This window comes from Nanorana parkeri, unplaced genomic scaffold, assembly GCF_000935625.1.
Source record: "Nanorana parkeri isolate BGI_ZX_2015 unplaced genomic scaffold, ASM93562v1 scaffold510, whole genome shotgun sequence".
Classification (NCBI taxonomy): Eukaryota; Metazoa; Chordata; class Amphibia; order Anura; family Dicroglossidae; genus Nanorana; species Nanorana parkeri.
The window spans coordinates 214,503-226,537 of NW_017306778.1; the positions used below are offsets into that span (position 1 = coordinate 214,503).

Below are 12,035 nucleotides of genomic sequence, written 5' to 3' on the forward strand. Positions count from 1 at the left end.
TATTAATTTGAGAAACATTTGCGCAATTATCGCAGGGCCTACAAATTTAGTATCACCATCTTTTTATTCTACCGGGCCTGCGCTTTCAGAAAATATATGGTTTGGGGGGTCTTTTACAAACGCTAGCAACGCAGCAGTTGAAAATCAAATCAATAGGAAAAAAATGCATAAAATGCAAAAATGGCTTGGCCAGCTGATTTGAAAAATGTTCCGGAGGGCTTGGCAGCAAAAGGGTTAAACCAAAATTCTAAAGAGTACCCAGTGATGCTCCTTCACCCAGGAATAACACTAGCAGAGATTGTGACTTTCACGAACATTCGCTCATGTGGAATCTATCACTCCCATTTAAAATTAATGAACCTGGATAGATTTTCAATAGTTAATGTTTGGTAAAGGAGAACTATGCGGTGAGTGATTTACACTTATCCCCATAGTTAGAGCCTACATGTGACAATTAAACTGTCACACGTCGACTCTATAGATCGGGAAGTGAGCGAACACATACCGTTGCTCGCTCACTTTTCGATCATCTCCCTGCAGAGAGTGGTGACTGTCAGTCACCGCTCCCAGCAGAAATTCCCCCCTCCCCTCTCAGATCCTCAAGCGCTGACTGCAGGCACGGACAGGGGAGGGGACAGGCACAGCTGGCTGTGCCTCTGACAGCGGGCTGTGCCTATCAAATCAGCCAGCTGGGTGGATCCCAACAGTATTGTCGGGATCCTTCCCGGCTGCGGCGTTCTCAGAATATAGTAGGCAATAGCCCGCTATATACTGAGCTTTGGGTCATGGGAGGATGTTAGTACATGTCCTCCCATGACCCTAAAGAGAACTATGGGATAAAAAGGTTACCCCATAGTTCTCTTTTAAAGTTACATTCTCTGCATAATAAATAGACCTCAGTTTCCGAGTCAGTAATGGCAGCCTCAGCTTGGCCAAGTCACCGCCATCCTGACAAAGTTTCTAATAAACCAATAAATTCTACCTGACAACAAAATAAGAAGGCACCAAACTAACCATATGCATTCTTCTTGCAACTTCCAGTGCCTTCTGCTTAGCAGTTTCAACAGCATATTCTTGTGGAGCAGAAAACAAAGACTTATCAAGAGTTTCCTTGAACCATGATGGAACCACTTCAAAGCGAAGACCCTGTGTACAGGAGAAATGTGAAGGAAAAAATGTAAATCTCAAAGCTAACAAATGCCATCTACTTACAAAATAAAAATGTTTTTTAAAGCATGAAGTTGTTAAAGTAAAGCTTTCTTAAAGTGGACCTTTACCCATATCTTTAAAATAACAACAAAAACACACCTTTAGAAATGTTTAGTAATGACAATCTACAAACACATACTTCTAGATAATTGCAGGCTTGTCGAATTTGATTTTTGAATGTAAAGGTCCGCTTTAAGAAAAATATTAACGCTTTAATATTTTTCCTTGGGAAAGGTTTAAAATCCTCTTTTCTTAATTGTACAGTACAGCACACAAGATCAGTCTTAACCACGGGACATCCAAAAAGTACAACTGAGGTCTTGCAAATCTGGGAAAGATATGCCTGATGTTGAAAAGCTAAATAATGTTTGTCTATTTGACCCAGCAATGGTGGAGTAGAAGGACAAAAAGAGAATATGACTGCCAGAAGGGAGCTGTAGCATCGAGGTAGACTCGAACTTAGCCTACTACATACAGCCAGTGGAGAGAAATGTCCATGGAGTATTTTGAATCAGGACATAAGGAAGGAAGGAAGGATAATGTCCTTTTTAAGAGGGAAGGAGGAAACCACATTGGGGAGAATGGAGGCCATAGCCCTCAGAACAACCTTATCCAAGTGTAATACTAGGAACGACTCTTTACGGGATGAAGCAGCTAACTCAGTGACCCGCCTCACCAAGGTTATGGAGTGAGAAAAGCAAGGTTGGGTAGGGTAAGGAAATATGCCTGATAAGTTCAAAGGATTTCTGAAAGACCAATCAAAACTACACCAAGATTCCACAATGTCACTGGGCAATGTATAGGGGAAGCGATGTCTGTGATACCGTGCACAAATGCCCTAATTAAGGCGCTGTCAGCAGTCTTAGAAACAGAATAGCTAAGGTTGAGATTTGCCCCTTGTTTGTAAAATAGCAAACTTTGCGCGAAGTTGATTTCCTAGCCTTCTGGAGAGTAGGGATGACTGAATCCGATAGGTGCCAGTCCCTAGGGACCTGGATTTAATTAACCTAGCCGTTAAATCCAGCAACCAAGAAGTAGTACGGCTGACCGTCTCTTGGAACAGAAGATCTAGATGGTCTGGAAGGGCCCACAAAGAGTCTGCCAGGAGTCTGAGTATGCCTGACACCCACGTTCTCGCACCAGTTCAGTGCAATAAGAATAACCGGATTGCCCTCCATCTTGATCCAGTGGGCAAATGAGCGAGAAAAGAGTAGGCCAGACTTTGCATGGGGAGTGGAGGGACCAAGGTGCAATGGAAAGGCCAAAGGCAAGGGCAACAACTTAATAATGCTGCATGCCTAAAGCCAAGCAGAGGTAGCGTTGATGAGGTGGGAAAATAGGGATGTGTAAGTAAGCACCCTGGATGTCCACATAGGCCAGAAGGTCCCTCAGTTGAAGAGAGGCAATGTCTAACCTAGCAGGTTCCATGCAGATGTTTTTATTTTGCAGGAACCTATTGAAAATATTTACATCCAGAATAGGGCAAATTCTTCCCTTTGCCTTAGAAACAGTGAACACGTTTGAGTAGAACCCCTCCAAATATTCCTTGACTGGGGCAATGACCCCGAGAGAGGAACTGTTGAAGATTAGCACATACATCAACCAGCTTCTGCGGGAAGGAGGGCAAATTTGAGAGTATGATGCGGAGAGGAAACAGGAGATTAAAACTCCAGTTTGTAGCCCAGCACCCAGACATCTAGAATTTCCTGGGTACAGATAGCTAAGAAGAACCGACAGACATGCCCTCATTGTGATAGGAGCTTGTTCCCGATTAGTTTTGAGGCCCAAGTCTTGCAGTGGATCTGTGTGCCAGTTTTAGACTTAAGACTGGAGACCTGAGGGAAACAAAAGGAACTCTTCTTCATTTCAGGAGAAAAAGGCTTCCATACTGGACCCCTGCCTTCTTTTTCTGAGGTACAAGGGGACGTTTACCTCCAGCAAACTCCGCACCCAATTCGGGACCACCGTCCGTATAAAAACGCAACTGCCCTGAAGTGGTTATACCAAGATCCCTGCAGCAGCCATGATCTTGGTACCGTTGTTTACAGCCGACAATGGCTTTTACCTACAAGGGTTTGGTCAGCTATAGAGCTACTTGATCGCTTGTCCACAGCTGGGGAGCGGCTGATCTCCCCTCTGATCACTGAAACTGGAAGCAAGATTTTTTTTATCACTTCCGGTTTCAGTTTGTCATTTCTCCGGCTGCTGTTGCCAGAGAAGAAGCTGATAAAGCTTGATCTGTGCTTTATCTGCCTTTTTGGGGTCAATAGGTGACATTTGGGGTCTAATAAACCCCTGATGTCTCCAAAAGAGTTTGTATTTGTGCTATTACATAGTGGGCTTGTTAGCCCTATGTGATAGCAATAAAAGTAGGTGACATTTAAAAAAAAAATGTTTAAAGTTCCCGTCCTCACATATACGCACATACAGAAGCAAACACACGTCGGGTGCACCTATGTGTGAAAACAATTGTGCCACACGTTTCATATCACTGCGAAGGTCGGAGAACAATAATTCTGGGGCCATCACGCACTGTTAACTTTAAACTGATTAACAGTATGGGCTTTTAAAATGTTGCCTATGGGCAATTTAGGGTACCGTAGTTTTTTGCTTCTAACCTCTCGTCTACCAGGTCCTTAAAAACAGGAAAGTCCTCAACAGGGACCATAAGGGATAGACCAATCATCATACAAAGAGCTCTAAGAGCGAGTGTACAAGGAAGACCTTTGCAGGTATGGCCATTTTTAGAGACCCCAGGCTGGAGACCTTAGGATGGCTGACGCAGGCTGTTCTAAGTTTGGTATGTGCATACTGCATCAGTAAGGATTCGAATATGATCCTTAAGCTTTGGGGAGATCTCAGCAGATAAAAATTCCTTTTGATCCAAATTGTGGCCTGTAACGTGCATGGGAAGTGATGGAAGGCAAGGACTGAGGCCACTGTCACACGGGCGCCTGTCAACTGTGATCAGCAGTGGATCTGTGCATGGGTCAACGCTGTAACATCGTTCATTCTTTTCCTCCGTCTTCCGATAGAAAAAAAAAAAACTGAACTACATGGACCAATGTTAGGTGTATGTGGAGTCAGATATCAACAGACATGTCAGTTTACATCAGATTAATCCCGATCCACCACGAACAGGTACGCTAAACCGGAAGTGTTTCCTTTGGTTTTCCGAACCTGGACCAAGTCAGGGGTAATCGGATGTAAACGGACTCGCATGCGTTTAGATCTGGCTGCCCAAAAACTAACACTGTGCTACAAATCGCCCTGAAAAACTGACTGGCAGACCTGATCGGAATACCCGTCTATAAGGGGCCCGATGGTAGCTGATGGTTAACGTTAGTAAACATCGTCACTAAGCTGGGAGATGTAATCTAATCTAACATAACAGTTACATAAGAAAGCTCCCTGAGTAAATTTACCAGGATTTGAGGGAAAGTACACTTTCACCTCACCTCACCCTGTACCCTGGCTAATTTACGTCTTATACAGGGATTACAGAGGACCTCTTCCTGAGACATCTCAAACGTGAGTTTACCTATACAGTACTAGCGCTCTCAAACTTATTTGTGTATTGTTGCTCCATACAGGGCCCACATCCCCAGAAGCTCTTACTCCATGTAGTGCGCTTTTCCATTTTTTACAATTTTGTAGTAACATCAGGTCAATGTAATATTTTATCAAATCACATTACAGCAACAAATGACTGCATATGCTGTCAGATTTGGTTTGGGGCATTTTACTGTACAGTTAAATATCAATCCCTATTTACGTACCACATTGGAAAGTATATCTTGTCGACGTGGAGATGCACTGGCCAGTACTACCCTCTTCCCTGCCAACTTTGAAATTACTGGATTCAGCAACATTTCTCGTCTGTAAATAGCACTTTAGCCTCCTAAACTGACATAAAAGGGATATAAAACATGTAATCAGATGAACATCAACTGCAAGCACATTAGTTTTAGTGAAAAGTAGCAATAGTAAAAAGAAGGTATAAAAAGACAGGAATCATGGAGGCTTGAGGGCTCCGGAGTAGCGGAGAAACACTTTAAAATAACTGTGTGGTGGTTAATAAAATTACAATGAAATACCGGTAATGTCTGCTTGTCAATATAGTCTTAACCCACACTGGTTGCATATACCATCTCTTACTAATGACTTGTTGTCGTAATGTGTTTACTATGCATTACTGGGTGCCGTACTATGTAATAGTGGCTATGGTCTGTATACTATTTACTTTTATGTTTTATATCTTCTGCTGCTCCTGTATTACCTGAATATGAACAAAAAATCAATAAAAAATTGTCAATTGGAAAAAAAAATTAAGATGAAAGTACCCTGTGAAGAATGCTTTACACTTGCATGTCTTGACACCAATCCTATTTGACTCCTCGGGCTGGTCAAATAGTGGCGCTCCCCAATTGGCTGCTGTGATTTCTACTGCTGTCCCTCTTATTTATTGCAGGACACAGTAGTAAAATAGGAGTCAGCAGAACAAACCACACTGGCCAGTGGGGGATAAACTATTCCACACAGCAGGAAAGGTGAAACAGGATTGGTGCTCGGAGTTCTGCTATACAGAGAGGTTTCAGCAACCCAGACAGGGTCACTTTAAGACCCACTTTATGTACCGCTAAAGCCTAGTTAATGTTTAAAGGATAAGTGCACTTTAAAACCAAGTGTACCGGTATTTCTGGTGTTTGTTTACATCCTGGCAGCGTATGCACATTTCAGCGCCATTGATGTCTATGGGACTGTCCCCCTTTGTTTATGGCCTTGGGCACTACCCCATATGACCAGCTTCAATAAGGGCACTGTAATACACAGGCGCAGCCAGAACAAAGAGACGTGCAGTACTGTATGTACACAAGCCACAGAGGCTACGGCTGTGGGATCGAGATCTGAGAAGTTAAGGGAGGGGGAGCAGAAAGAATAAGTACACTTGTATGAAAGTGCGCTTATGCATTAACCCCTAAACCCCTAGGGGTTTATTATCTCCTATCTACATTGCCATTGGTCCCTTTCTTGCATACTTTTTGATACGTCAAAAAAAAGGTACCTGGTAACTTTGTTTCCAGGAATCCTCCAGGGCAGTATCTGAGAGATGGGATCCTCCCACCTGAAATAGGAAACACATCATCCACAATTAGAATAAAAAGGGCGGTCCCTCTTAACCACCTCAGTATTATCATAGAACCGAAGGGCAGAAAGGACCACCAGACAGTAACAATGAACTTCATGTTGAACCACACCACTCAATAAGCAGGGAGGGAATCCGTGCTGCCCTGGACGATTCCTGGAAACAAAGTTACCAGGTACCTACAGGTTACCAGGTGTGTGTCTTTCCAGATGAGGTTTAATGTCGATAAATGCAAAGTGATGGACTTTGGAATTAAAAATAAACAAATGGGTTATACAATTATGGGTATAGAGCACCTTACTACCAAGAGTCTGATCACAACAGATGGAGGGTAACTGTGCAGTGCTACACCAAAGATTGTAACTCAGCTCAGTTACTTCCTTACAGATTTTCTCTGGTGGAAACCAAGCTCCTCTGCCCAGATGAGTCCAAGGCCCTTATTGAAGCTGTTTATAAACACTTCTAGAGGATGACAGGGCGATGCACGTCCGAAGCCACCAAACATCAGCGTTATGATGTTTGTCAGCCTGTATCAGGCCCTGACACAGGTCACAACCATTCTTGGAGCTCCTCAAAGAGTGAGAGAAGTCCAAGCAGTACCAGAGAAACCTTCTAAAGCCTTGTTAGATTTAGAAGCCAACTTCTATCCGATGGATGAAACAGGAGAAAAAGAGAGGGACGCTAAACCTCTATTGATATACATGTCAAAATGTACTCTGTAAGCCTTTTATAGCTGTCCCTAATTAAAAGGCATGGCACCAAGCACTCATCTATTACCAGTGGACAAGTTATATAAACAAGCAGGTCTCGGGAGAGCTGGTGACCCCACATTCACACGAAAGTCATAAAACCTGAGTTTGAAAATCAAGCTACTTTTCAAAATTTGGAATTGGGTGGGGATAGTGAAAAATAAAGGTTTATCCTCCGCCTGCTTTCCCTCCCCAGCCCTGCCCTAGGGGCCGGCTCTGGGACACCCTGCAAAAGGGGGCTCATAAAATATTCTGTCAAGGCGACTAGAGTGGCTCTTGGTTTTTTTAAACATCGAGGAACTAGAAGACTTAACATCGCAGAAGAGTTCCCCTCGTTGGACATTATCTGCTGGAAATAGTTAAGCTTATCTCTACGCTCTATATACAAACTTAAAGTATCCTTGCCTCTGTGAAGAGCGCTACTGTATGGTGAATCCTGTCATATTCCTGAGGACAGCGGTATCACAGGCATTGTTTAAAGGGGTTCTAAACCCTCCCGTTTTGACTATATCTACTGCTATCAAGCAGTAGATATAGGCAAACAGTTTAAAAAAAAAAAAAAGCTAAAACAGCGGTTTAAACTTACCTTTTTTTCTTTGCGCGCTCCCACCCGAGAAAACGAAACTGTTCTGGCGGCCGCAAAGCATCTTGGGGCGTGCGCATGCGCAGTTCGGATTCTCAGCCGGGAGACGAGCAGAGACGCAAGGTAAGTGTATGGACGCGTGCACCCGCATGCAGACACCGCTGGATCAGAGAGACAGAGCAGTCAGCGCTGGATCAGAGAGCCGCCGCACCGCTGGAGGGACAGATGAAAACATCAGGAAAGAAGAAGAAGATCGGAATAAGAGACATCATTTAAGGAAAGTGCTAACATTAACATGGGGGGAGGGAATTTTTTTTTTGACTTTGATGTCACTTTAAGTGTTTTAAATTGGCGCAGCATTTGCTGGGCATGGTTTTGTGTTGCCAGTACAAAAAACACATGGTGCCAGTGAACGCTTGTGGGTAAAGGGTTTACGGAGTTAACCAACCCTGGTGACAATCGCTCTGTCTGCAGGCCTGAGATTGTATCCTGCGAGCTGGGAAATCTCTGTGCAGGGTGCGGCTGAGAGTGGTATCGCTCACGCTCGGTTCAGACTTGTGTATAGTCACGTGGGAATGACGTACAGCAGGTTTGGGCCGGGCGTGCATCACAGTTAATAGGGACCACCCTTTTTATTTGAATTGTGGATGATGTATTCCCTGTTTCAGGTGGGAGGATCCCATCTCTCAGATGCTGCCCTGGACGATGACTAGGGAAATATCATGTCAGCATGTACTGATTTAAGGATCAGCATGAGAGCCAGGCAACTAGCATTATAAGAAGGTGGGTAGACTCTTTTCCCTCGGAGCTAAAAATCCGAGGGACGAGCAGTTTTCTTTGTTCCTATCAATTTCTTTATTTAACCTGAAATCTTTTCCACTTCCTGGTGTAGTGAGGCACTGGTGACGTAGCCAGGGCCTTACAGGTGTCCCCTGGGACGGCTGCATCACTAGAGCACGCTTCCAAACTCTTTTTTTAAAATAGAATGTGTGCAATGTTGTGCAGCGCAAGCAAGATGAGGCATATATGTCATGGGCCTAATCTCCCAAATGCACCGTACGATATTAATACGTATAATAATAATAATACACTTATGTGTTGAACAAAAAAAGCCTTTTTGTCATAGGTGGACCAGCAAAGAGTAAAGAAGATGGACACCGATCATTTTTTTTTTTTAATGGTGTCGTGACTATCCAAGCCTCGGGGCGGACACAGAGCGCGGAGACTGGTGCATGAAGGAGGCACATATGTACTATTAACGTTACTAGTTTTAGTAAATAGATTGCATTAGCGCAGTCAGGTTTATTAAGAGGGCGACTAACTACCAGCTAACTTTGGTACAGTAACCTTGTTTTTTTTTACATTTTCTTTTGCAAGAATGTATTGGTGCAATGCGAATTATAATGTTTTCACATATTTACACAGCATTGCAAAATACAGAATGCCTAATCCTTCGATATACTGGAGATGGGGGTCAGCCAGTGAGTGAAGGTGAATCATGACTGCTCTACGGTTTGCTCATCGAGTTCAGACTTTGGTCAGTGCTTTTCAGAAGTCAGATGAATGGCCAAAATGGATGTTTAACCTGTAAAGCATTATCTGGCTACAATTCAAACATTACATATTAACAATTGGAATATGTGGACATGACTGTAAAATCTGTGAAACACTCATTTCAAGATTCATGTCAAACAGAAGGAAAACTGAAGAATAATGTACACGGAATCACTTTAAAGAAGAAATCCAGGCAGAACTTTTCTTAACCCTTACAGTGGGGCTACCCCCGCACTGCAAGGGTTAACTGCTCGTTTTTTTCTAGGTGCTAAAGAAAAAAAAAGTTATACTCTGGGTCAAACATCCTGTTAATCATCACATTCTATACACAATGTATAGACATGAGGAGGCTGAGGAACATTCCAAAGCTGCAGCGTAGGAGGAGCGATTGGAGAAGCAAGGAGGCGGCTCAGATGGTCTGGGGACAACTTTTATTTTTATTTAGCCCCAGCCAAAAACTAGCACTTAAAGTGTTATTAAACCATCGGGTTTTTTTGCATCTATATACTGCTAGCAAGCAGTAAATAGATGCAAAAACTATTTATTTTTTTAAAACCGCTTTAAAAAGGTTATACTTACCTGTGTCTTCCCTGCGCGCTCCCGTCCGAAAATCTGAAAAATCTCGGCCGGCCACAAAGGATCTTGGGGCGGGCGCATGCGCAGGAGAGACACAAGGTAAATCTATAGACGACGTGCACTTGCATGCAGACACCGTGGGACAGGAAGTGCCAGCAAGCACAGAGGAGTCAGCGCTGGATCGGAGACCTGCAGCAGCACTGGAGAGAAGGCTGAAAAGGACAGCAAATGTCACTTTAACCCTTGCAGTACAGGGGTAGGCCACTGCAATGGGCAAGTACTGCAACTGCAATACTGTTGCCCAGAGTACACATTTAAAACATATGTTCCGTATCTTCTTCCATATTCTCTGAACTCGCTGCACATTTTTACATGATGAAAGTAGAAATGCAGCTGAAAGTTTTTCCTGTGTTGGATAGTGGTGAAGGGTTTTTTATTGCTCCAGGCACAAGACAAAAAACCCTTGCAGTGGTGCAAGGGTTAAATACTTGTTTGGTCCACACCTTAGTAGTGCAGCAACCTGTCGCGGTCCCTCAGCGTCATCATGCACAATGTAGACGGAGGAAACGAGTGTGCGACAGTGGCTGGGTGTGACTTGTTGCTCCTGTGACAAAGATCATCAAGATAGGAGGAGGTGAGAGTAAATCTCCAGTAGGCACACAGATGGCACTAAACACCAAAGGCTTGAACATCCCACCAATCAGTAACTAGAATAAAGGTATTGGTTGGAGCATAAAAATGTTTGTTTTTTCTGTGTGACCAGTCCTTGACTTTGTACCTGTCTCCCAGATAACAGGCCTGCAGAGAAAAGAGATAATGAGACAATGGATGGTATGTAGGCACAATCCAATAAACCTTTGACACCAATGGCCCAGATTTCTAAGCATAAAAGGTAGGTTTAGGTGTCTGTTCAAGTTTAAAGTGCAACTCCAGGAATTGTCTTAACTTGGTCCAGCTTGGCTCCATGTAAGTATCCATATCTGAGGGCCGCTGGGAATGCTGAAAATCACTATAGTAATCCACGCTACATACAGCGATAGCCATGATCTTCCGGGTTCTGCTTCAGCAGCTTCCCCTATGCACTCTGAACGCAGGATGTCGCTTGTTCACTCGTCATCACCACCATTCAGAGAACGCCTGGTAAACTTTTCAATGATTACAAGGCATTCTTTGATTGGACAAGGTGGAGAAAACGGTAGGATGACATCACAATCTCCACCTCGCACAGAGGATACCTTGTATTCATTGAAAAAAATACAAGGTGTTCTCTAAATGGCGGAGGTGCCAAGCAAGTGACTTCCTGTTTTGAAGGGAAGCTGCTGAAGCAGCACTCAGGCATTCATGGCTATCACTGTATGTGGCATGGACTACTACAATGATTTTCAGCATCCCCAGCAGCACCAACAGATATTAATAGTTACATCGAGCCAAGCTGAACCAATATAAATTTCCACAAAGGATCATTTCTGAGTTCCGCTGTAAACATAAACAGACACCTAAATGTACCTTTTATGTTTAGGGATCTTGGGCAATAATGCCAGAGGCTTTTGAATTCTGTCTACATACCCAACCTTCATTTATTGTCTATAATCTAATGTTCTCTGTAGGCCTGTTATCAGGGAGACAGATACAAAGCCAAGGACTGGTCACACCGAGCCAAGCTGGACCGAAGTAAGTTTCCATAAAAGATCATTTCTGGAGTTCTTCTTTAATACATGTTCCAAAGAGGTTCCCACCGCACTCCTTACTGGTATGTCCTTTTTGAAAGTGGGTGCTGCAGTGATAGCGCCACAAATCCAAACAGTAGAGTATAACACCAACATACCAAAGTAAAATCTTTGTACACGTCGTCATAAAGCAACGTTTCGAGGCCCCGAAAGGTTGCTCTATGACGAGATGTGTGAACATCAATAAAATGACCACTTGTTGAAGATTTTACTTTGGTGCATTGGTGATATATTTTACTACTTGTTTAATACATGGCTCAGAGATGGGAGGCACACAGACTTATGACGACAAAACAACCATAACCACGCAGGTTTTCTAACCAGTCCCATGATGAGCCTCTGCTAGCAGTGTCCTTGGTGACTACTAGATATCAGATCATCACCCAAGCTGGTCAATATGACTGGATTGGGAAAAGGTCATATTTTTGGGGAACCTTAAAGTGCCCTGTACCAAAATAAAAAGCAGAAAAGTCTCCCCTGTAAAGAGGAGA

General features: G+C 43.5%; 1 protein-coding gene across 1 annotated transcript in view; it reads right to left on the reverse strand.

Annotated features, from left to right (window-relative positions):
* ASMTL (acetylserotonin O-methyltransferase-like) overlaps positions 1 to 12,035 on the reverse strand; it is a 54,155-nt gene that overhangs the window by 39,180 nt on the left and 2,940 nt on the right. The window contains exons 2-3 of the mRNA XM_018561249.1: positions 4,989 to 5,115; positions 1,015 to 1,146 (exon numbers count right to left, since the gene is read on the reverse strand). Of these exons, the coding sequence (XP_018416751.1) occupies positions 1,015 to 1,146; positions 4,989 to 5,081 (225 nt within the window). The 5' untranslated portion in view covers positions 5,082 to 5,115. The remainder of the gene's footprint in view (positions 1 to 1,014; positions 1,147 to 4,988; positions 5,116 to 12,035) is intronic.